Here is a 24,448-nt window from a genome sequence, read left to right as displayed (position 1 = left end):
ATCTTTGAGAGAGTATATCTGTACGATATCAGATAAGGCATGGGGACATAGATAGGGGATACGGCCAAGCGGACGGTAAACAGTACGATTTACAAAAGACGTCACTAATTATAGAAATTGAGTAAATGAATAGTCCAATGCTTATATGGATAAAACCGCTGGTACGGTCTGGGCACCTCTTTTCATATAAAACAGTGCGCCATTGATATCGCCACAGTACGGACAGCTCCTCGGAGGATTTGCCCGATCTCCCGACTTCACCAGATCCACAATATATCGTCCAATATCATATCAGATCGTTTCTCGACTCACGACAGCCAAACTCGAGCAATTGGCAGCCGACACGGCGTGACTTGCGCCAATCATGTCTGTCTCATTGCTGCGGTCGCGTCTTGCCGCCACCGGCCTGAAATCCGTCCCCCGATCGACATGCCCCTCGCGAAACTCTCTCAGAACTTCAATCCCTCGTCGCTATAATTCGAGCTCAGCCGGCAGCTCTGGTGGCGGATTCAAGGTGGCAGCTTATAGCACTGCGCTGGCGGCTGCTCTATATGCTTCATACTACTATACGACCGACACGCGAGCATTCGTCCACCGATATGTCGTCCCGCCGCTGCTGCGAACCGTCGTCCCCGATGCCGAAGATGCGCACCATTTGGGCGTTACAGCGCTGAAGCTGCTCTACGAAGTCGGCTTGAACCCCCGAGAACGTGACGCCGCTGCCAACAGCTCTAGCCTCTCAGCCACCGTATTCGAGCACCAATTGGCGAACCCGATCGGCATCTCGGCTGGTCTGGACAAGGACGGCGAGATTCCCGATGCGCTGTTTGCGCTGGGAGCCGGCGTTGTCGAAGTCGGTGGCTGCACGCCGCTGCCGCAAGAGGGAAACCCCAAGCCCCGAGTCTTTCGCGTGCCGATTCTCGATGGAATGGTCAACCGATACGGCCTCAACTCAAAGGGAGCTGACGACATGGCGATCCGCCTGCGCGACCGACTTCGACGATTTGCGCGCTCAATAGGAGTCACCGAGGAGGAAATCATTAGTGGAGAGGCCGGTGTTCCCGTAGGAAGCTTGAAGCCTGGACGCATACTGGCCGTGCAAATCGCAAAGAACAAGGAGACCAACGAAAAGGACGAGCAGGCCATCGCCTCCGACTATGTCTACTGCACAAAGCGGTTGGCCCGCTACGCCGATGTTCTGGTCGTCAACGTCAGCAGCCCCAACACGCCAGGTCTCCGAGACCTTCAAGCTGCAGAGCCCTTGACGCGGCTACTTGCCGCCGTTGTCGACGAGGCATCTCGAACCGACAGAAAAGTGCGCCCCAAGGTCATGGTCAAGGTTTCTCCCGACGAGGACGAAGATTCGCAAATGGAGGGCATCGTCCAGGCTGTGCAGAAGAGCGGAGTCGACGGCATCATTGTGGGAAACACCACCAAGCGAAGAACCGGCCTCAACCCCAAGGGAGCCAAGCTCTCAGTCAGAGAGCAAAAGGCGCTGATGGAGACGGGCGGCTACTCTGGCCCTGCCATGTTCGACCGCACATTGGACCTCGTCGGCCGATACCGCAAGATGCTCGACTCGCAGCCCAGCGATGGCAAGGGTGAGCAAAAGGTGCTTTTTGCGACTGGAGGCATCACGAATGGAGAGCAGGCGTTGAAGGTGCTGAATGCTGGTGCAAGCGTAGCGATGGTGTACACGGGTTTGGTTTATGGAGGAGTTGGAACGGTCACAAGGATGAAAAAGGAGATGCGCGATGCTCTATAGAGGCATGATTTCAGGAGATGCAATGGAAGGATTTCCAGGAGCGTCTTAGAGGTGTTGAAAGGAGATATATGATATACTACTACCTTTGTATTTATAACGAAAAGTCGGATAGCAATGTTGTGTCAATGTCAGTGTATAGACGGACATATGAATTTTCTAAAACAATTTCCTAAGTATGATGTCCGTCATATATTCCCATCTGTGTTGACGTTCAGGAGCTTGTTATTCACATGTAAACAAGCAGCCACCGCATTCTACCATCAACATCACAACCTCAACAACGTGAATTTTTCTTCAAGTGAATCTACTTTCAATTCATAAACCAACTTATTTATCTCTACAGTCATATTTCCTCCTCTTCTCTTTCAGCTCAAGATACCAACAAAATGCAGGGTAATTGAAAGAAGAATATCCGCTAGACCCAAACAGGCAAGGCGCAGGTACAAGCAAGATACGCCACATGCCCCCACTAAAAAGTTCAAATCGATATCGATTTCTCCAGGCTTTTGAATTTTACCATCTCGAAACAAAACCACCAGCCGCAGCTCATCAGCCCATCATGGCCGCCGCAACGACTCTGCCCGCGCTGTTGGCGTCTCTAACACAGTCGCTGTCTCTGGCACAAGAAGGAACTTCAAAAATCTCAACCATTGACCACCCCAAGGATGGAATTTCGCTCCTCGACGTCAAGAACGAGCTGCTGCTCTCATACCTCCAGAACCTCGTCTTTCTCATCCTCGTCAAGCTACGAAACGCAAAGTCAGATGGAAAGGCCGCATCAAAAGAAAAGGATCAAGATTTAGACGATGCCGTGCGAACAAAGCTTGTCGAGCTACGTCTGTTTCTCGAGAAGGGAGCCCGACCATTGGAAGAGAAGCTGCGGTTCTCCATCGACAGATTCCTTCGGACGGCGGAAGATGCGCAGCGACGCGAGAAGATGAAGGAGGCCAAGGAAAATGCAAAGACTGGATCTAGCACGGACGAGTCAGGTTCAGGCTCTGAAGACGATGACGAGGATGAGGATGAAGAGGACGACTCCGAGGCCGAAGACGGTCACTCCAGGCCCCAGCCCAAGCGAGGCAACTTCTCTGCCGCGCCCAACATGGGCTCTCTCATGGACGACGTCGCCATCCGTCCCGCCAAGCGCGACCAAAACGATGATGCTCCCGCCGGCGTATACCGACCCCCTCGCCGCGAGCGTCAAGTCATGGAGACGACCCAAACCCGCGAAAAGGCCGCCCGCCGCCCCATGCGCTCACACACCATGGAGGAATTTGTTGCCTCTGAGCTCTCATCCGCACCCATTGCCGAACCCAGCATCGGAACAACTATCGTCCAAGGTGGCCGCAGAATGAAGACGCAGCAGGAGCGCAAGGACGAGCAGGAGCGCACAGAATACGAAGAGACGAACTTTACCCGTCTGCCCAAGGAGAGCAAGAAGGAGCGCGCCAAGAAGGCCAAGCAAGCCGGCCGCAGCGGACGGATGCAGTTTGGCGGCGAGGAGTGGCATAATCTCGGCGAGGGCGTTGATCGCATCGATCGGTTGACCAAGCGAAAGGAGGGCGGCGCAGGATCTGGCGTCAGAGCCATGCTGGAGAAGAGCCGGAAGCGTGGAGGTGATACGGAGGATGGACCGAGGGGGAGCGGACACCAGATGGGAGAGAGATTCCACAAGAAGGCCAGGTTGATGGAGATTGGACGGGGAAGCAGAGGGAAGGGCAGGAAATAGATTTTGTAATGGCATGATGCTGGTTTGCGCTCATATACGGCGTTTTTGGCTTGTTAAAAGTTGTATACAGTGACATTATATTATAATTAAGCACATATAAATAGTATCTTGAAGAATGTACAGTGAATATTCCAAAACAAATGACATCATGACGCCCAAAACACCTCTCATGCAAGCATAACACATACTTTCATCCCGTGTTCATACAATCAATCCCCTTAATTCCCCTTTTCATTCCTAAACAGCTCCTTCTCAAGAAACTTTGGACAAATCATCTCCCACTTCTCCATCGTCCCGCGATCCGTCGGAATGCCCTCCGCCAACTGCGCAATCCCCTCCTTGCGCCTCTCCTCAAACAGCGGCTTCGCTCTCCTGTACCACCACGTCTGACTCCACTGCCTCTCCCGCTGGTACTTTTCCACCGAGTTGTGATGGATCATGACGGGCACCGTGCCGATGCAAATCTCCGTGTAAAGAGGCATCGTCGCCCACATATCAGGCATCATGCCTCTCATCCATGGGAGAGGCTTGTCGCTGGGCAAATCGTTTGGTAGGGACATCATTTCTGTTTTGGGGACGCAGTCGAATTTCCCTGTTTTGCCCATTTGCTGTTTCACGGGGAGGCTGTGGCGGATATACCGAGCATCAGTAACAGCGTTGGACGTCTGATGACCCAGCAGAGACCAATAATCCAAAGCAATGCCGAATTCATAGGGCTTGTCGGGAAGATGCGTCTTGTTGTACTGCTGATGAGTGAAAGCAGGTTCTAGGCGATCCAGCACAGGGACCTGCTGGACAACCGTAGGAGGCGGCCTTGATCCAGCTCGTCCTGGAACGACTCTATCAAGTACATCATCAACACGAGTGCGATGATGCCGTCTCATAACTTCGCGATAATATTCCTGCTCTCCAAACATCTCGACAAAGATGCTCTGATCACTACCCTTGTAACACGCATCTGATGCCCCAGTTCCATCATCAAACGAAGCGCCTTTTCGGTTCTGGCATTCTTCCAGTTTCTTCAGAGCTCTCTCCAGAACGCGACGCACTTCTCCCACCGGCCCAATGATGTATCCTGAGTTGAGATACCGAGTTCGATAGCTGCTCCATTGGCTGGTTCCAATGAAAGTATCCGTGTTTCCTCCGTAAAGGTCATTTGGGAGGGGCGATTCAGGAACGGGATAGCAGGCCACGGAGTTAAGCAAATTCGGTGCGCAGCGTTTGCCTGCTCCAAATACAACCCGTGAATTGATACCCTCAATAGTATAAGCTCGACCCATGCGCTGAGAAACTCGTGCGGCATCGTCCTCGAGAATGGCGTTGTAGCGAGACAAGAGCACGTCAAGGGGGAGCTGGAACCAAATATCATATGCATCGAGCATCATGACGAGTTCATCGTCGAAGCCGGGCAGGTTGCGACGTTTAGGGTCATTAATGTAATCCAGAGTCCGTGTGATTTTGGCAAAGTGTGAACCGCCTCCAAGAAGTCCACTCGCGCGGTCTTGGTCTGCCCAAGCGATAATCGTCGGGCTAGGATATCCTAAGAGGATCATGGTAAGGAGCGTCTTGCAGAAGTTGATATTGCTTCTTGTGGCAGGTAAAAGAATGTGGATTTTCTGATTTGCAGTCTGAGAGACGGTGGTAGTCTGGTTACTCGGAGGCTGGGAAATGCGACTTGTGGTCCATGGCTGTTTCGGCGTTTCTGAAGATCCATGCTGGACAGTGTACTTTTCATTGTGTGAGTTAACCAACTAACATGGAGTTGTCCTCATGACAATTTGAAATGTGGTGTCTACTTACTGGTGCGAGTATGTACAAAGCTAAAGTGCTAAAGACAAAAGCGATGCCGACTAGCGAAATGGGACGCCGAACCCGGCTTGAGAAGAGTTGCAACATCGTAGAATACGTCGATTTATGCCCAGGGAAAATGAAGGAGAGTAATGGGCACAATTTATTGACTTAGTTTGCGTAAATATTGCAGAAATGAGTGACAAAAAGAGTGTGTGAGGTGCGCGACTTGATCGCCTTAGTTGACAACCTGTTTGCCCCTGATTGTCAAGCGCAAGAGGATATGCCCTCCAGCACCACTCTCGCAACTCGACAAACAAACAGAAAAGAGTGACACAGAATGACAGAGAGAAAGAAATTAAGACGAGAAGAGAAAGAAAGAAGAAAAGTAGGTCATCATTATCTCTAGAGGACGGCCAGCGCGCGTCCCCACATGATTAACTGCTTGGTGTTGCGGCTACGAAGCGATAGCGCAGGGGCGCGTTCAGCCGCAGATGCAAATCCTCCTTTTCCCCAGGAACAAAAGACGTCTAAGCTGATAAGCCAAAGAGCCGGTGTTGCCGCTGCCAAGAAGTTAGGCAGCCTCACTATTTAGATTTGCTTTTACATGATGTGAGCGCTGCCAAGTCCTAAACTCCCAACGCACGGATTATGGGGTTGTCAAAGATATGTCAAAATATAGTAAGTCTTCTAGAACAACCCCTTGAAGTCTATTTGCCGTGTCATACAAGTGCCCGCCGCGGCTGTCAGAATTTAGTCCAATATACCCCATGTAATATAGGCTTGTGCGTTGAGTGATCATGATGAGCAAAGATGAAAAGGAATGGAAATTTGTCGTGGTGCACGATTGGCCGTTGGTGTTGTGATGCCCCCTGTCGGATTATTGAACAAATATGGCACCATGGCTTTTAGCTTGGCCCAAATCGGGGGCTTAATTTACCTCGACTTACTAGGCGTTTTAGGTATCAATCTTCAAGCGGTAAAGGGATTCAAAACTAGGAGTCTCAATTCTGATGAGACTCTCTTTATCATTCTCAGTCGCCCTGTTTTAATTCGCGGGGTGTAGAAGTAGTAGTTTCTGTCCTGCTTTTATAAACATGTAGGATATTAACATGTATAGATGAGAAACTTAATGCTGAGAAACTGAGCGCAAGTACGTAATAAAGATGGCTGACATAGACAGGTGTATGCTGCTACATCCTCTTCGGGGGGATTAAAAGTGCTGTAAAAGCGACTACTTGACTCCAATTGGCCAATACCGCCGTACTCTTGACAGCCTCGTGGAGCCAATCAAGCAACCTTGTTCCGCCTGTCAACAACCCCAAGTACCTTAAACCAGTTTAACCTTCAGAAACTTTGCTCTTTCTGTATGAGCCACTGTTCGATGATGCCCAGTTTTGACGGGATGGTAGACCCTCTAGAATAAGACTTCCCGGCACCTATACTCCGTATCTATGGGCTATTTATCGTAGCTATTTAATCCTCAAACGTCGGGTTGCTTAACCACGTACAGATTTTGTCGAGAGCAAATGTATCATGATGTGTCTCCGACGTTGTATAGTCCTTCATCTCGCAATCAATCCAGCCTTTCGTACCACGGCTAGTTGACAGTTTCTCCCCAATTCTCTGAGACGAACCAAAGTCAATCAGAACGGGTCTACCGTCCTCTGCCACAAGGATGTTTGAAGGGTTCAGGTCGTTATGAGCCCAGCCAAGACAGACCAGGCCCCCGCCTGTTGCCTACAGTGACTCTAGGCAAACTGCTGCCCCCTTCACAGCATTTTCAACCTCCCTCGAGACCCTCTGCTGAGCTAGTCCCGATTCTTTAGCACAGATTGTAGGGCTGCATGTAAACTGCCTATTAAAGTGGATGTATATCCGAAGCCTCTCCCCCATTACCTAGTAGCCTTGTGATAAGACTTCTTCACAGCATTTTTAGCCTCTCTCAAAACCTGCAGACAACCGGCTTCGACCTCTGAGGTATTGAGGCCATCACAGTGCACGATGCCCTCGTTGCTTTTCAGCCCTTGAATTATGGACAAATTGCGAATGGACAAATAGGTAGACTTTGGTTTGGCTTAGTACATACTAGACCAAGAAACATGAGATCTGCAAGACCCGATTTCTCTCCCAATTACTCTCTCCAAGATTGAATAGTAGTATATAACCATACTTTCATGTTCTGTAAGCGCAATGTTATTGAGTAGCGATCGGTTTACTTACACAACTAAGCCATCTCGGTATAGCCGCTCTAGAGCAAGCAAGTATCTATGTTTCTTGCTAAGGTTTTGCTGAATGCAAGGGAAGTAGGAAACAGAATTTCATTCAACATTATAAAAGCTAACATACCATTCGAATCGTAAAGGCCAGCCTCCCTGGCAGTCGGCATAAAATTTAATTTTCGGATGGCGTATCTGCTTGTTATGGCGTATGAGCGGTTTTTGTATTATCCAATATTGTATTATCCAATGACGTTATGAAACGCTTAACAGAATACGATTGAGTTGTGTGAAAGAAGGTAAGCTGTTCAGCTTTCCGAAGGCGCAATCATACTTTCGGTAGGTCGACTTTAATTAAGGCAGGTTCGAATACATCCTTACAGGTTCAATGAGAGCGAGGTCCCTTGGGAAATTTATGGCTAGTCATGAGACGTTCGTGGCCGACGCCATTTGCTCATGGCTAACGCCTCGTGATGGACTACTTTCTTGATAATTTGAATTTTGACCGACCTTCAAGAAATGAAAGATCGCAGGCTACACAATACACTCTATCCCAAAGGTCATGGAAACTAACTTCTGAGTAAGAATTTTAATATAAACATTAATATATGAAGATGAAACAGCGCGCTACAGCGGTCCAATCCGATTCTCCCATCTCCCGCCTCCAAGCAATCATACAAGCTTCCGCTGCTTCCGATTTTCAAAATACTTGTCCACCACGAGATTGAACTCCCAGTGCATACCAGCAATTGTACCATCCGAGCGTTAGGTTTTATAGTCTACCACAATGAAAGACAGATTGCTTTGCGAGTACAGGTGGATATAGTGAACTGGTATCTGCGGGGTGAATCTGCGTACCATCAGAGCTACTTGTGTCAAGCTATTGCCGCCGACAGATCGATAACTCGACATCTAGGGACGCCATGATCAATATTTCAGCTACGCACAACATTCTGCAGGCCGTATTGTGCTTTATTCCGCCGACAGACAACAGCCGTTACTGTAATGGCCCCCTCCTTAAACTGTCCATTGAGATGCAGACGGAAGGTTCCGTAACGAACCATTCTCGACATCACATTTCAGTTACTTGGAAGATCCTACGTCTTTTGAAGTCTTCTATAGTAAGAGAGAATATCATGAGGCTATTGGCCCGCTGACAACAGTTGCCTTAGCTTACTGTTCATAATCAGACTACGACATCAAAATACACAATGAAAGCAAGGAATAGTGATAATGCGAATAGATTAGACAGTATGTTAGATGTTAACCCTTAAGTAAAATAGATTATTCCGTCGAAACGTCAAATCCTGTCGTAATAGACGCCGTAATAGTACCCGTCCATTTGTGTCTATTGCCCTCGGTGTTGGAATCTGGGGAGGTATAAACTATCTTCTCGTCGCCATTATACTCATAGAACCTCCCATGTTCAGCCAAAGTCCTTTTTCTACCGTCATAATTTATGTAAGCCGTTCCAGGGCGTTCAACGAGTGCTTGGATGAGGTTTCCTCTGGCTAATTCAGCAACCACTTGTTTTGTGTCTTCCCACCGAGGCTCGCCAGCGTTATTGACATGGCTTCCTCGGGCTGATGCTCGGAAAAATTTAGACTCAGACATCTCAATATCTCTGATTGTTTTAGGGGAAGATGGTATAGTTATAATTGATACTGATGGGTAGGGTATTGTGATACAGGCGGTGCTTTTTGTTGATAGTAAGAGAAGTCCGATATAGAGAGAAGTCAGTGGTTTATATATTAGTAGCTACTTGGTATTATAATACATTTCTCTTACTATCACTTTACTTTAGCGCTACATTGAATGTTACAAGAGAATTAGAGTTAAACCATAAGTTCGGTTAAGTTTATCCATAGTGCTGCACTAATTACCTATAGATTCAGCCGCATTCCAAAGTCCTAGAGCTGGACAGTAGGTTGTCAAACGTAATATAACTAATTGAGTGACCACATTTGACGGCAGCTTTGTTAGACTACTCAGCCGCCACCATCTCTCCCTAATCGGTGTTGCCACTTGTAAAAAGAAAAGAAGAAAAATATCTCTTCTCGGTGAACAGGCGTCTGGGAGGAATGTACTGTGTGTATTATAACTCAGATGTAATTCTTGTCTCAGCTGCAACAGTGTTTTGCAGGCATTACTCCAGGCAATAGTGGAGAAAGAGCTGAAGAAACCACATGGGGATGAAAAAAGCCATATTACATCACGTTCATCTTCAATTCATTTCAGCTTCACTCAAAGCATAATGAAAATTATAATTATGAATTTGCCTAGTTCAATAGATGCGACTACTTAGTGGCATCGATTACTTCTATGCAGACTAACTCAACAATTTTTACTACTAATATCAAAGAGGTAAGCAAATTAACTACGGTAGGCATCAATTCTGCCGGCAGTTCCAATAGCACTCTCGGCCGCTCTGCTATTGATCATTCGATCCATGTAACATGGTCTCCAAACTAACATTTACACAAAAATTGAAATCCACACAAATCTTAAGGCAATACTCTACAAGATGAGAAATTGTATGAGTATGAATTAGCAAGTACATGTATTCAACTTTGCATGAAGCTTCAAGAATGATGGCTGGCATAAGCTTGCATGGACATTCTGCGGAGGGCAACTTCTCCGGGTCATGGGGAGGGTTAAACATGCTGTGAAACAAATTGAAAATTTATATCACCGGTTCGGCCAAGAGCAGTCTCCGATGCGGATTCCATACATGGCCGTTTGGAAATCGACTAGGGCCTTGAGTGTCTATACGTACGTACGCTACAGGATTGCTTGATTGGGCTCTTAGTTGACATTGAATGGTGTACTCCGTATCCGCCTACCTCTATACCACCCAGAGAGAACCGGCTATAATATCCAATGATCGTATTGATGCCATCGCGATGCACGATCCTTATGTTGCATTCCAACGCCTTAAATCACGAATGGTACCCAACTTATAGCATTTTAGCTCCATCCGCGGCCTAAAACCATCGCATGCTTTAATTGCCGGCATAAGATAGACTATTGTTACTAAGTAACCACCGCCCCAATAGCATATTATACTCGGCCACAGGGGAGGATTGGAGACAACGCCTACAATCTCTCGGGTACCACTCTATCTACCTAGGTAATCTCATATATCATATAAGATGACACCCAGCAATCATCGTTCGTACTATGACTATACCCCTTTTGAATCGTTCAACAGGAACGAGACAAGCATCTGCCCACAAGCTTCTTACCAACCCTTGATACAAGATAGACGACGAGTATTTTGGGACCCAAAAGTTAAGGCTGCCCCTGCGCGGACGGAGCTCCTGTGCTTCATATTCAGCGTCGCCACGAGGACTGACATAAGTTGTGCTTATCCTTGTCGATCGGTGCCTGTGACGTCCGTGCGGTGTGGTATCGGGCGTCCGAATTTATCAATTTCGTTGGGCAAATGATACTCAAGATCACTTTTTTCTTCAAGGTCAATGAAAATTTGGCATTCCATGGTATGGAAACTTCCTTAAGAAAGGCACGCAAGAAAATAATCTTCGGTATTCACAACAAGTATGCATATTCAGCAGTGTCGCTCACTTATGCCCAAGACTCGAATTTCATCTACACGCCATCTTCTTATAACTCCCCTGCGGTTTCTACGAGAGGGAAAAGCAACATCAGGTGAAACTCATTGTTGTCCTCTCCGCCAAGCATTTTGGCCTCGTGTTGGCTGCAATCATGATCCAATTGGTCAAGGATGATGGTAACACTATATGAGTGGCGATTACATACGAAGCAGCACACAAACAGATAATAACTCATACCGCGAGGCTGGACAGTGGGAGGGGCGGAATATATCCGCCATTCGCATTATATTGTTGTGTTATTTGTATATCACAATATGTAAATCATTATATACGGCACATAAAGTGATTAATGAATAGCCTTCTAGATAATATACAATTGAATACTGATGCATACAACAACTCATTGTTTATCCATTTAGCGATAGAATATCGAATATACTTCAAAGCTCTTAGAACACAAATCTATATCAAAAATTCGAATTTCTTGCCGATTTCAGGATAAAAGTTACCCAGATTGCTATTCTCGCGCAAACACATAAAACAAATTCATTGAACACGCAGCCGATACCCTATGTATTCACTGGGTTATACCCTCCTACTTGTACAAGATATATGAGATAAAGTAATTGATGGCTCTCATACTACGTGAGTCTTGTATATATCTTTGCCTAGAATGTGCGCGGCATTTCAGACGTAGGGTGCGGTGCTTTACGTTACGAAACTCCGAATCCGTAAAGTGCCTAGTAGGTAGTAAACGTTGTATAGTGGTATCACCAATGCGGAAATCGCTTTTGGACTGCATAAAAGAAATAAATTGACTCTACATGGTCGAGCCAAGTTACAACGCAGTATTATGTGTGAATGGGGAGCCTGACAATTACGCACCACCTCGGGTGACTTCCTGTAGGAAGTCATCGTTTCACAGCATTTTTAACCTCACCCAAGGCATGGAGCGGCTCAGTGAAGCTAGTCCCGATTCTCCAGCGCAGATGCAGGGCCCCTGATAAGCGCCGATAAGAGCTGCCGCCAGGAAATTTCTCCAAAGGCACCCCACCTCCAACTCGCAGCCGACGACTCACCACCGGCTATTTATCACAACACTCGATATAACCATTATATCCTCTATCATAAAATCTTATTACTCGTGATAATATCCAATTTCAAAATTCTCACATCATATACACCCACAAAACCACCCAATTGAACCCCCCAAAACAGCCACCATGTCCAACATAGACCCCGACCTCATGGACATTGTCAACGACAACCCCAAACTCGACCACGATGACAACAACGACGAAGACGACCCCATCACCGCAAGCTACCAAGTCTTCCTCAACCCAGCCCTCCCCCTCGGCCGCCGCCTCCTCGTCCTCCAACACCCCAACCGCACCGACAGCACGCCTCGCCCGCCCCCCACCGAGCTGCGCCTCAAGGAACACTCCGGCATGGTCGAAATCGACATGCCCATGGACAACACCACCGCCTACGACCGCGAAAAGGGCCTCCGCTGGGGCCGCACGCTGCAAAACTCCATGGCCGTCAAGAATGGGGGGAGTCACGGCCTGGCGGGAGGTTTCGGTGTTGGTGCCGTCCAGCAGCGCGCGCCCAGGAAGAAGGGCGACGTCGAAGAGGATGAAAACCTTGATTGGAATGATGCCGTGCGCCAGGGTAAAGTCCTTAGCACGCAGACATTGGGCGGCCAGTATCCCGATACCGATGAAGTCCAGTACATGGTCGGCGTCTTCCAAGGCAGTACGTTCAAACTCATCTTTCTTTTCTCCGGGATCTAGATTCCCAACTAACAAAAATTCTTCCCAAAACAGAGGACCTCCATCTCACCCCCGTCTCCAACCTCATCCACCTCCGCCCTCAACTCCATCACCTCGACGCCGCCACCGCGCAAGAACGCCAATCCTCCGCCGCAGCATCAAAGGACGGCGCAGCACCCGCAGCCCCCACCGCCCGCGCAATCCACATGACCATCAAGACCACCGCCGAAGGCGCAGACGGTGTTTCTACGGAGACAATGGCCGACCGACTGCGCTCCGTCCAGACCGAGCCCTGGCGCAAGATGCGCTACACCGACGAGAACGAGGAGACTGCGTGGGAGGTCTACAACGACAGCTTGTTTCTTCGGCCGAGACCTGATCCTGCGGGCGAGCAGGGTGCGCCCGCTGCGGATGCGGACAGGGATCTGGAGGAGCTTGTTCCGACGCTGGGCAATAAGTGGGATGATACGCAGTTCCTCGAATCCATTAGCGGCATCAAGAAGCCTGATCCTGTGCCGGAACTGCCCGTTGAGAAGAAGCCAGAGCCTGTTGCTGCTGTTGCTGTGGCGCCGGCAGAGGAGCCTCGTCAGCCACCGAGGGCGACTCGTCCTAGAGCTGGTGCGGCTGCGGCGCTGGCTGCTCGAAGAGGTGGACGAGCGAGAGGCGCTTGATGATTCTAGAGTCAGTCATCATTCTTTTGCATGGAATCAGGTGTTTTGTGGAGTTTTTGGTTTTCTAATTGTCAAACATGTGCTATATCATATATACTTTTCTAGCTGGGTGGTTGGATCTACATAAAATACGATATCATTCATACCCATCACTTAAAACAACTCAAATCCAGCATCTCCACCACATCAAGTGATTAATCAAGAAAAAAAAAAAAATTCAATGTTGCATTGTCCTCATATCGAGGATCGAAATTCCAGCTTAACGACTCACTCACAGCCACACCTCCCCCATCGTGACTCGGTATCATCCTCACCTCCCCCCTTATCCACTCGTTGGTATAGTAGTAGTACAACATGACAAGATCAAACGATAATATCCCGCTCATTTGCCCACGGACTAGCAACCTTTGCAGCACTACAGCTCCCCTTTTTGAATAAATGCAAAACGACAAGTTTCCCTCCAAGTCGTCCAGATTATCTTTTTACCATCCCATAGCACGAGCACAACAACTGCTAGTCCAATCCTTCCAACTTGCTTTACCCACTGCAATAATTTCTAAAGAAAAATATGTATTTTTGTAGTCGAGTTTCCCCCATCAAAATCATGTAAAGACCAGCTCCCGGGTCCTGTTTTCGAATTTACTGTCCCATCAACATGTCCACGTCCAAGCCAATCGAGTGCAGGAATAAGTTGACGCTGCTAAGGCGCTCCGTTGCCATTGTGGGAGGGAGCGTCTTTGCAAGAGAGATCGTGCCAATGACACGATCCTTGACGGCAAGGACCAGGCGCGTCTGTTGGTCGTTGCTGGCGCTAACTCCGAGAGCCGCGAGGAGCTGCCACACATAAACGTCTGATCCAGTATTGATGCTGCCCGGGAACATGTAGGGCAGTGACATCTCGAGTCGGCTAAAGAAGATTTCGTATGTTTGATCCCTAGGGAGAATATTAGCTATAATGCGCCTATAACAGTCGTCAGAGCGGTTTAGCTGAGCAACTTACCACTTCTCCCACTGTTCAGGGGAGCCGCCGCCGGTCTGCTTGAGAAGCACAGCACGGCTGAGAATTAGTGTGAGCATAGAAACGCCGACTCTGGTCTTAGCAATGTGATCAACGTTCAGATTGGTGGCAATCAGGTTCAGGACGCCGTCCACAATATCCAGTCCTGTATCGTTAAAGTACTGCATCAACGATGGCATGACAGTGGATAGGAACAGGTCAATGTTCTCTCGCATTCTCGCGTTTAGAGTAGGCTCGTCGCTGGTCACGGCGGCACCATTCACGACATCTAGCTGGTCGAGGTGGTAGACAATCATGGTCATGATGGTGGTGCGCTGTTCGAAGCTCAGATGAGGAAAGATTCGAGGGATAGCCTTCTTTCCCTTGGCGCAAGACAAAAAGGCAATGAAGGGGTGAGGGACGACGACCCCAATGGGCTCGTGCACCTTGAGCTCTTCCCAGAGCCGGGAGTTGAGAGCCTCCAATCCCGCTGCCCACTCTCGGTGCTTCTCCTGAAGCTCCTGGTCGGCCTGGTTCGTGATAGGAGGTGGCATGAGTCGGACGTGGTCTTCGATCTTCATCAAGGTGACGTAGACCCGCTCGGCATTTCGCAGAATCGTCTTGCGGTCAAGGCCGTTGGCAGGCGACTTCTTTCCGCTTCCAGCTCGGTTGTGATGGGGCTCGTTCTCCGCCGCGCGCTTGATGTTAAGCAAGGGCTTTGGAGTTTTGGCATTGCTAAAGGATATTTTGCCCAAGCTACCAGCGATGACGAGCTGGGGATTCTTGGGTTTGTTCTTGGCGGCTTCGACAGCTCGCTGGACCTGCTGCTCCATGCGCTGGATATGATTCTCCGCGGGCCTTCCATGGCGGCGCATGTTTCCATGGCGGCCACCAGTCTGGAAGAGGTAGGTCTGAGCAAAGTTGCTTAGAGGCTGGCTGGGATTCTGACGTTGGCCGGCGCGAATGTGGCTATAGACTTGGTAGTAAAAGTCTTCCGAGAGAGAAGCGTCGGAGCCCTGTTCGACAGGGTTGCCCGTGGCGGAGACGAGCTGTTGGAGCTGAATACGAGTGATGAAGTTCTTGTCTTGGGGAGTCATCACACCATTGTCCTTGGAAAGCAACCAGATCTTGTGGTTGCGCTTGGCACGCTTGGTCTCTTGATCCAAGAACGCAACCTTTTCCTCCTCAGACATGTGAGCCAGCTGGGGATGAGCGCTCAACTGTGCCATCTTCGCGGCATCCTGTTGGGCAGCTGCTGCGATGCGCGCCTCAGTAGACATACGCTTGGGGTTTTGAAGAATCTGCACAGGCTGAACTGCGGGTGCAGACTGCTGCTGAAGGTTGTGGTATTGCTCCTGCTGCCCAGGAGGGGTGGGCAGCTTGTTGGCGAGAGAAGGCGAAGCCTTTGCTTGTGAGCCTTGAGGCCGCTGCAGGATGGTAACGGGTTGCGGCTGGCCATGCTGGGGGTGAGGAGATGCATGCTGAGCAGGCGGATAACCAGCAGAGGCTTGTTGGTACGAAGCGAGCTCGGAGACTGCTGGCTGCGGCGAGGGCTTGACTTGGGCGCGCATGGCTGCTTCAACTTCTTCCAGGCTCATCACCTTTCTTCCAACACTGGCCGAAAGCGCGGGCTGGGGAGAAGGCTTAGGGATTGGGATAGCCGCAGCCTTGGAGGGGCCAATGCCCCAGATGCTCTGGTCGACATGCAGGTCCGGGAGAGGCTCGGGCTCGTTGTACTTTTCGTAGCCGGTCCGATGAGGCCGTGTCGCTATGGGTTCGGCATAGTACGACGGATGTTGTTCATAGGCCTGTTGTCCATACGCCTGCTGCCCGTACGCCTGTTGTCCATACGCCTGCTGTTCATAGGACTGTTGCGCATACGACTGGGAGGGTATGCCGATGGGCTGAGCCTGGGTCTGAGAAACATTGGCTCGTGCGGCTGGTTGCAACCGGTTGAAGCGAAGATGCTCCTCCTCGATGGCATCGGCAACCTTGGCCGTCTGACCAAAGAAGTCAAAGTCCTTGCCAACCTTTGCAGCACCAGCACCAGAATCGGCAGGGCCACCGCCAAACGTGTCGTCGTTGAAAGCATCGTCGGCATCGTCTAATTGATCTCCAAGGCCATCATAGGTATCTTCAAAGTCGAGGGCATCGCCGCCGTCATCGTGGTGACCAGAGAGGCCAGCGAATGGATCATGCGGTTGGGAAAAGCCTGGGGCGGCCGTGTTATGTCCACGACCGCTGGTATCGAAGCCGAAGAAAGACATGTTGGATTGTTGAACGGGGAATTATATGTTTAACATACTAGTAACGATGTTGTTAGTCTGGTGGACAAAGTTTTGTATGCAAAAGTTTCAAGAAGTAGAGAAAGGTTCGCGAGGCTTATTTAGACTCTGGGCTGCTAAGAGCGGTAGACTCTGCCAAAGCTAAAAGGTTGGTGGTGAGCTGGAGCGATTGTTGAGCCCCGGAGTGGCCCCGCAATTCTGCGCGCGATGTGTTGTCTTGCCCATCCGGCAAGGCTGAAAGGGACAAGACCTCGACAAGGCTCGAATATCAGACGCAGCTTCCCCTCCTCAACGACTCCCCACCAGTGGTCGAGTCAAATGGCTCTGGCGACGGCAGAAAACAGCTTGAGGGCAAAGGCAGCAGAAGGCAACGTACCGCTAAGATAGTGAAGGGATGGCGAGGACTTGAAAAGCGCACAAACCTATCATGGTGTCTTCCCGCTGCGACGCCGAGGATGTCCAAGAGCACAAGCAAGAAGCTGACCAAACGCGGAGCTCCTTGTCAAAATGCGGCCTGTCCAACAAGGCGCAGCTGAGCAGCGATCCAGAAACTCGAGGCGGCGAAGCGAGAGCTCAGCGCCTGGAGGCCAATTGTGCGGTTTTGGTGAGACTGACGTCCTCGAATAGAAACCAAACCCCCACATGTGGGAGGGAAACAGAATCAGTCAGCCGGCGTGGGGTCACGTGGCCTCGCGCATGGAGGGGCAACGAGAACGAGATGCATAAAATCCAATCGTGCAATATCTATGAGATTTAATGACTTCATGAGAAGATTTCTTTGAATAAAACATGAAACGATAGATTATCACATGAATGGTCAATTGGATGGATACCAAGCTTCTTGTGGCTTTTTCTTTTCTTGAATTATGTGGGAGACAAAAAGTCAACTATTTGTTTATGGATACCTGCCTGGGTCGATAGTGCAGATACTATTTGGTGGTCCATCTCTCTGACTCCATACGGACAAGGTGAAGAAAACAATAGTCCAATGTTCTCTAAGTTTTGCTTCCAAGCAATACCTAGGAAATACTTGCCAATTCCTTGAGTATCTGCTACTGTCGCTACTTGCTCCTAGTATCTGGTATCATCACTGCGTGCAGGTAGCTGTGTGTTTGAGACAATGGAATGCTGGATACCCAGTAGCTGAAGAGTCACTCCCTTCATCAATTGCTACCAGGTACATACTCGTACATAGCTGTGACGTGTTTCATTTTTGGACGCTCGCTTGGCTGTGTGCCAGTGTCTGATCGTCTCAAGCCATTCAGCAGCCAATCTCCTACATGACGAGATCGGTTACCCGGCTTACGAGTACTTGTACAGAATCTTTGGACAAGGATGACCCATACGTGCATGTACATGTGCAGTACTATGTAGGGGTCCGTAACAGGCATCCGCCGATCTGAATCCATCAATTGTTGCTCTGGTTAAAACACTCAATGTTGCCTTTGTATTGAGGGCTTTAGTTTGTCTACAATGCCAAGCTCGCTACTATCCCACACATGTTATGCAGTACATACCTATGCCCTTACGCACTCAGCCACCAGACGTCTACATTGAATCATTCCACGATCCTTCCGCCGAGCTAGTCGACAGGGTTCTGCGACGATCAGTGAGTGCTGAGCCTCCACTGCGAAACAGCAATGCGCTAGTGGTTACAGGGGCTTCAGTTACAGCGAGAGATCCAATGCCACCTAGAGCAGAGGGAATGAAACGGATCATGGATTTGCTGTTGGTTGGCGAGATGCATCGCGTGCCAGCCATTGTGCAACCAAGGGTCTCCTTTTGGTGCTGGCATCAGGTCAGGTACCACCTCGGTAGTCCTCTGTACTCTGGCATCGTCTCTTATACCGCTTCTTCTTGTCCATATCGCACCAAAGCAGATGGACATGGACAGCAATTTGAGGCCTCTGTTGGGCCAGTCAGTCAGCCCCCTTTGCCAATTCCCGGCACTGCACAGCGCAGCCTTACCCGCCCAAGATTCCGGATTGCCGTCTCCTGAGCCTGAATTTGAGCCTGAACGGCAACAATTTTCCATGATCCATCGATGTGATTTAATCTGTACGGAGCAGTGCTATAAGGGGTACGGCCAAGGTACTTGTCAATACTCCAGCTACCTGTAGTACATGGACCCCATCGCTGTAGGTTTGCCGGCCACTGCCACCTCAAAGGGGCCAATCTGTCTTTACGAGCGCATGTACCGGCCGCGTACTTGGTGGACGCCAATAGCTCCCTGCGGTTGACGGTTAGGGGATTTTAGCACACGCAAGCCCGGCCGGCCCTGCTGGACTCAGCTGCGTAATGCCGGCCGAGTCGTTTGCAGCTGCTAACCCGCTACTAGCAAGATACGAGGCGCTCTCTGGAACCTGAAGGATTTCCCTCCCACTTATTATCTACGGATACCCGCCTCAATCTTTGTCCTCCTTTTCATCTTCTCTCGTTTCAGGCCCTTTTCTATTCTTCATTGACGACTTTTTCCATCACCGACTTACTGCTCTGGCTGCCCGATCCAAACCAGCCAGCGGCCTGACTCGATTTCCTCCTGCACGGGGCTCCCTTCAATCTCTGGCGATTCGATACAACCCGGCCATGTGCGTCTAACAGCATCTGTCCACGATCCCAGACGCTGTGCGCCACCCCTGTCTCGATTGTTTCGCTTCATCCCAGAAACAAAACCGGCTCCTTTCCCACTCTCCACCGGCGTCGTTGAATTCCTCCAACCGCTCGTCTTCTCTCTGGCAATTGTTGCCGCCCACGCACCATCATGGCGTCTGCAAATGCGCGCTATGTGCGATACCTGCTTATCGCATTCTTTGTACGTGGCTCCAATATCCCCGACCCATTTAATGCAAAAGGCAAAAGGCACGGTGACGCATGCACAATGGGGTAGATGCTAACCTAGATGCAAAGACAATTCTAGTCTTCTACTTCGTCTCCAATTCAAAGTACGAGGGCGTGGACATTAGCAAGGGCGCCTTCTCATCAGGCCCCAACCAGCAATCCCAAGATGTCTCCAAGCCCGCGCCGCCAAAGGCTCCCTCTGGCAATGCAAAGGACTTTCCTCTTGCCCTGACCCCGAACGATCCCGGATTCAACGACCTGGTGGGCATTGCCCCCGGCCCCCGAGTCAACGCCACCTTTGTCACCCTCGCCCGAAACAGCGACGTCTGGGATATTGCTCGCTCGATCCGCCAGGTCGAGGACCGTTTCAACCGACGATACAACTACGACTGGGTCTTTCTCAACGACAAGCCCTTTGACAGCACTTTCAAGAAGGTGACGACGTCTCTGGTGTCTGGCAAGACATACTATGGCGAGATTGCTCCCGAGCACTGGTCCTTCCCCGAGTGGATTGACCAAGACAAGGCCAAGAAGGTGCGAGAGGACATGGCTGAGCGCAAGATCATCTACGGCGACTCGGTCAGCTACCGCCACATGTGCCGCTTCGAGTCCGGTTTCTTCTTCCGCCAGCCCCTGATGCTGAACTACGAATACTACTGGCGCGTGGAGCCCTCCATCGAGCTCTACTGCGACATCCACTACGACCCCTTCCGCCTCATGGTTGAGAATGGAAAGAAGTACAGCTTTGTGCTGAGCTTGTACGAGTACCCGGCCACCATTGCCACTCTGTGGGAAAGCACCAAGAAGTTTATGAAGAACCATCCCGAGCACATTGCCGAGGACAACTCGATGAAGTTTTTGAGTGACGACGGTGGTGAAACCTACAACAACTGCCACTTTGTAAGCATTCCTTTTTTAATGGTTTCAACTCCGAGTATAGCTAATTAGAGATGACAGTGGTCCAACTTTGAGATTGGCAGCCTGGAATGGCTGCGAAGCAAGCAGTACATTGACTTTTTCGAGTCCCTTGACAGAGACGGCGGCTTCTTCTACGAGCGATGGGGAGATGCCCCCGTGCACTCCATTGCTGCTGGCCTGATGCTCAACAGGAGCGAGATTCAGTTCTTCAACGACATTGCCTACTGGCACGTCCCCTTTACTCACTGCCCCACTGGCGAAAAGACAAGAATCGACCTTCGCTGCCATTGCGATCCTAAGGAGAATTTCGATTGGAGGGGTTATTCTTGTAAGTTGGCCCTTGCTGAACGTAGCATGGGAGAGTGGGAGCATTTGCTAACTGTTAACCTAGGTACGTCTCGGTTCTTTGACATGAACGGCATGGACAAGCCCGAGGGCTGGGAGAACCAGCGGGATTAGAGATGTGATGGAAAAGCTTTTATACTTGACCAGTGATCAAGTTTTCAATGGGACAGGCGGGTACGCTTAGTTATTCTTACTCGAGTTTAATTCGCAGGCACGTCTCACACATCAAGTGCATGTGCATATGTATGTGCATGCACGCATGAATTAAAGGGGGGCTATGAGAAGAGACGAAAACAAAAAAAGGGAATGGTATTTTTTTTAAACTGCGGGAGGTATAAAGGGGCGTCTGTGTCTGCTGGCTTTACACGATTGGACAATGATTGCTGGTGTAAATATAGTATAGGGTGAAATGGAAAGTGAGGGTGTTTGTTTGACGTGACTTGCTGTTGCTGACTTGCTGTTCCAAGGTGTGATTATAAGTTGTCCTTTTTTTATATGTATTGTACAGTGCTCGTCTCTTGTGCTGCTCTATGGTATTTTTTATACATGGCGGTCCAATGTCTAGATCAACATTTCCCTCATTTACACAAGAAATCCGTCGTTTCCACATGTCGTTTTATTCTTCATCCACTCATACACCAGCTCAACCAACAGTAGCCTTCTTGGGCTTCTTGGTACCATATTTACTCCTGCTCGTCGTTCTGCTCGCAACACCACCCTAAAACAAACTCAAGTCAGCTCACATACTCACTCTAATCTCAATCTCAATCTCAACATACCAGATCCAATGCTCCTCGCACCAAATGATACCGCACACCAGGACAATCCTGCGCCCTCCCTCCCCTCACAAGCACCACGCTATGCTGCTGGATATTATGCCCTTCACCAGGGATATACGCCGTAACAACAGCTCCCGAGGATAACTTGACACGCGCAGTCTTGCGCTCACCGGAATTGGGCTTCTTGGGCCTCACGACGCCGACACGCAGACACACGCCCTTGAGGGCGGGACAGTGCGTGTTGGATAGAGCGGGCGAGACGGCGTGACGAGCTCGCTTGCCCTTTCGGATGCCGCGCAGGACTTGGTTCAGCGTGGCTTGCGGGGCGGGGGTTGTTGAGAATGAGCGCTGGGCGAGGGAGAGGAGCGGCGAGTGGAATCTGGAGACGATGGGGGATATTGATGTTGAGGAGAGAGTCGTTGTTGTTGATGTGAGGGATTGGCGGGCGGCGGGGGAGAAGAAGCTGCGGAGGAGTGCGGAAGCCATGATGGGCTGCGCAATTGGGGCTATTTCTTGCTTGTAGAAGCAAGATCCTCTTTGGTGTGTTGTGTGTGCAATTGAGTTGTTGGCGAATGTCGTTGCGCCTCGTTATCAATCCAACCCATCAATATGCAGCCATCACCAAATCTTGCAAGTGGGCTGAATTGAAGAAGAGTCACATGACCTTGAATATCCCGGAACCCCAGATCAGCCGCATTCCGACACACAAAAGCGGTACCTCACTCAATGTACCTTTTTTTCCCACTCCACCTCTCCCGACATGTGAAAAAGCCCATCTTGGGGCGGCTAAATCCCGGCTCTTCATCTCAAAACTCACCCCACGTTACCAATTCTCTTTTCACCTGTCTGCCCCGCTGCCCGTCGGCGTCGGTATAGCGGCCCCGGATAGAATGGTTATCCTCGGCTGAATCCACCGACAACCACAAGTCAACGAACCAGCTGGGGTAAAAAAGAGAAGTGAAGAGCCGGGCCCGGCGATAATCGATTGCTTATTGCTTTTCTCTCCCTTTTTTCTCTTCTCTTTTCTTTTCTATTTATCCCTAGCCTCGCTGTCTTTATTTTCGTTTCCATTCTTCTCATTGCATAGATCTGATAGCCTCGGTCTCATCCTCTCCCCCCACATCCTCCAAGCTTCTCTCCAAAGATCATGTCATCGTCATTCACACGGGCTCTACGCCCTGCCCTGCGCTCCAGCCGGGCCCTCGCCCAGCGAAGCTCCGTCGCCAGCGTCCTCCGTCCAGCCATCCGAAGCAATGTGTAAGAAAACAAGAGCTCAACACTACCTCAATATATCCAATCTACCAGCAGCTAACAATGCCTTCAGCCCCATCCGCCATCTCGCCACAACCACCCCCAGACTCTCAGCCTCTCCCATCGACATCTCGGAAATCCCCCCCACGCCCATCTCCCACCTCTCCGAGATCGAGGCCGCCATGACCGAGTCCGTCTCCAAGTTCGCCACCGACGTCGTCCTCCCCAAGGCCCGCGAGATGGACGAGGCCGAGGCCATGGACCCGGCCATCGTCGAGCAAATGTTCGAGCAGGGCCTCATGGGCATCGAGATCCCCGAGGAGTACGGCGGCGCGGGCATGAACTTTACTTCTGCCATCATCGCCATTGAGGAGCTCGCTCGTGCTGATCCCAGCGTCAGCGTCATGTGCGACGTCCACAACACCCTCTGCAACACGGCCATTATGAAATGGGGCTCTGAACACATCAAGCGCACCTATCTCCCGCGCCTGGCCACTGACACCGTCGCCTCCTTCTGTCTTTCTGAGCCCGTCTCCGGATCAGACGCCTTCGCCATGGCCACCCGCGCAACGGAGACTGCTGATGGCTTCGTCCTCAACGGATCAAAGATGTGGATCACAAACTCCGTAGAGGCGGGCATCTTCCTCGTCTTCGCCAACCTCGACCCGTCAAAGGGCTACAAGGGCATCACCGCCTTCGTCGTCGAAAAGGGCACCCCCGGATTCTCCATCGCCAAGAAGGAGAAGAAGCTCGGCATCCGCGCCAGCAGCACCTGCGTCCTCAACTTTGACGACGTCCACGTCCCCAAGGAGAACATCCTCGGCGAGCGCGGCCAGGGCTACAAGTACGCCATCAGCATCCTCAACGAAGGGCGAATCGGCATCGCCGCCCAGATGACCGGCCTCGCCCTGGGAGCCTGGGAAAACGCCGTCAAGTACGCCTGGAACGACCGCCGCCAGTTCGGCACCCTCATCGGCGAGTTCCAGGGCATGCAGCACCAGTTCGCGCAGGCATACACCGACATCGCCGCCGCCCGCGCCCTCGTCTACAACGCCGCCCGCAAGAAGGAGGCCGGCCAGGATTTCATCAAGGACGCCGCCATGGCGAAGCTGTATGCTTCGCAGGTTGCCGGCCGCGTGAGCAGCCTCGCTGTTGAGTGGATGGGCGGCATGGGCTTTGTGCGCGAGGGTCTGGCTGAGAAGTTTTTCCGTGACAGCAAGATTGGTGCCATTTACGAGGGCACGAGCAACATTCAGTGAGTTTTCATCTTGAAATAATACCTTGTATAGTGAAGAGTCAAGAGGCTAACATGATTTACCTACCAACAGGCTCAACACCATTGCCAAGCTGCTGCAAAAGGAGTACACCAACTAAAGAAAAATGAATGAAAAGACGGAAGCAACGAAACAATAACATGTAAACCAACATAAACAGAAAAAAAAAATTATATATAGACGTAAAAGAAGAGGACCTCTATATCGATAGTCTCTAAATAATCCCATAGAAGCCAATTCTC

The 24,448-nt window shown here is 50.4% G+C and overlaps 8 protein-coding genes across 8 annotated transcripts; 5 read left to right on the top strand and 3 right to left on the bottom strand.

Moving 5' to 3' along the window:
* Positions 1 to 364: 364 nt before the first annotated feature.
* T069G_10397 (dihydroorotate dehydrogenase domain-containing protein) lies at positions 365 to 1,765 on the top strand (the record flags this gene model as incomplete). The annotated part of the gene is made up of 1 exon (XM_056177607.1): positions 365 to 1,765. The coding sequence occupies one exon, from the start codon at positions 365 to 367 to the stop codon at positions 1,763 to 1,765; it is 1,401 nt and encodes a 466-aa protein (XP_056023897.1).
* Positions 1,766 to 2,324: 559 nt separating this feature from the next.
* On the top strand, positions 2,325 to 3,494 carry T069G_10396 (sas10/Utp3/C1D family domain-containing protein; the record flags this gene model as incomplete). Its single annotated transcript, XM_056177606.1, has 1 exon — positions 2,325 to 3,494. The coding sequence occupies one exon, from the start codon at positions 2,325 to 2,327 to the stop codon at positions 3,492 to 3,494; it is 1,170 nt and encodes a 389-aa protein (XP_056023896.1).
* Positions 3,495 to 3,712: 218 nt separating this feature from the next.
* T069G_10395 (uncharacterized protein) lies at positions 3,713 to 5,390 on the bottom strand (the record flags this gene model as incomplete). Its single annotated transcript, XM_056177605.1, has 4 exons — positions 3,713 to 4,433; positions 4,479 to 4,495; positions 4,544 to 5,221; positions 5,295 to 5,390. 4 exons carry the CDS (start codon positions 5,388 to 5,390, stop codon positions 3,713 to 3,715), a joined length of 1,512 nt encoding a protein of 503 aa, XP_056023895.1.
* Positions 5,391 to 12,299: 6,909 nt separating this feature from the next.
* Positions 12,300 to 13,519, top strand: T069G_10394 (sin-like protein conserved region domain-containing protein; the record flags this gene model as incomplete). The annotated part of the gene is made up of 2 exons (XM_056177604.1): positions 12,300 to 12,831; positions 12,903 to 13,519. The coding sequence occupies 2 exons, from the start codon at positions 12,300 to 12,302 to the stop codon at positions 13,517 to 13,519; spliced, it is 1,149 nt and encodes a 382-aa protein (XP_056023894.1).
* Positions 13,520 to 14,158: 639 nt separating this feature from the next.
* T069G_10393 (topoisomerase II-associated protein PAT1 domain-containing protein) lies at positions 14,159 to 16,783 on the bottom strand (the record flags this gene model as incomplete). Its single annotated transcript, XM_056177603.1, has 2 exons — positions 14,159 to 14,453; positions 14,520 to 16,783. The coding sequence occupies 2 exons, from the start codon at positions 16,781 to 16,783 to the stop codon at positions 14,159 to 14,161; spliced, it is 2,559 nt and encodes an 852-aa protein (XP_056023893.1).
* Positions 16,784 to 19,562: 2,779 nt separating this feature from the next.
* On the top strand, positions 19,563 to 21,016 carry T069G_10392 (glycolipid 2-alpha-mannosyltransferase domain-containing protein; the record flags this gene model as incomplete). Its single annotated transcript, XM_056177602.1, has 4 exons — positions 19,563 to 19,613; positions 19,709 to 20,539; positions 20,597 to 20,885; positions 20,949 to 21,016. The coding sequence occupies 4 exons, from the start codon at positions 19,563 to 19,565 to the stop codon at positions 21,014 to 21,016; spliced, it is 1,239 nt and encodes a 412-aa protein (XP_056023892.1).
* Positions 21,017 to 21,545: 529 nt separating this feature from the next.
* Positions 21,546 to 22,167, bottom strand: T069G_10391 (ribosomal protein s12/S23 domain-containing protein; the record flags this gene model as incomplete). The annotated part of the gene is made up of 2 exons (XM_056177601.1): positions 21,546 to 21,620; positions 21,682 to 22,167. The coding sequence occupies 2 exons, from the start codon at positions 22,165 to 22,167 to the stop codon at positions 21,546 to 21,548; spliced, it is 561 nt and encodes a 186-aa protein (XP_056023891.1).
* Positions 22,168 to 22,828: 661 nt separating this feature from the next.
* Positions 22,829 to 24,306, top strand: T069G_10390 (acyl-CoA dehydrogenase, middle domain-containing protein; the record flags this gene model as incomplete). Its single annotated transcript, XM_056177600.1, has 3 exons — positions 22,829 to 22,938; positions 23,006 to 24,187; positions 24,261 to 24,306. 3 exons carry the CDS (start codon positions 22,829 to 22,831, stop codon positions 24,304 to 24,306), a joined length of 1,338 nt encoding a protein of 445 aa, XP_056023890.1.
* Positions 24,307 to 24,448: the final 142 nt, after the last annotated feature.

The sequence above is a fragment of the Trichoderma breve genome (assembly GCF_028502605.1).
Source record: "Trichoderma breve strain T069 chromosome 7 map unlocalized scaffold00007, whole genome shotgun sequence".
Classification (NCBI taxonomy): domain Eukaryota; kingdom Fungi; phylum Ascomycota; class Sordariomycetes; order Hypocreales; family Hypocreaceae; genus Trichoderma; species Trichoderma breve.
The sequence above is the reverse complement of the archived record's forward strand: the minus strand, read 5'-3'. Positions and strand labels throughout refer to the sequence as shown.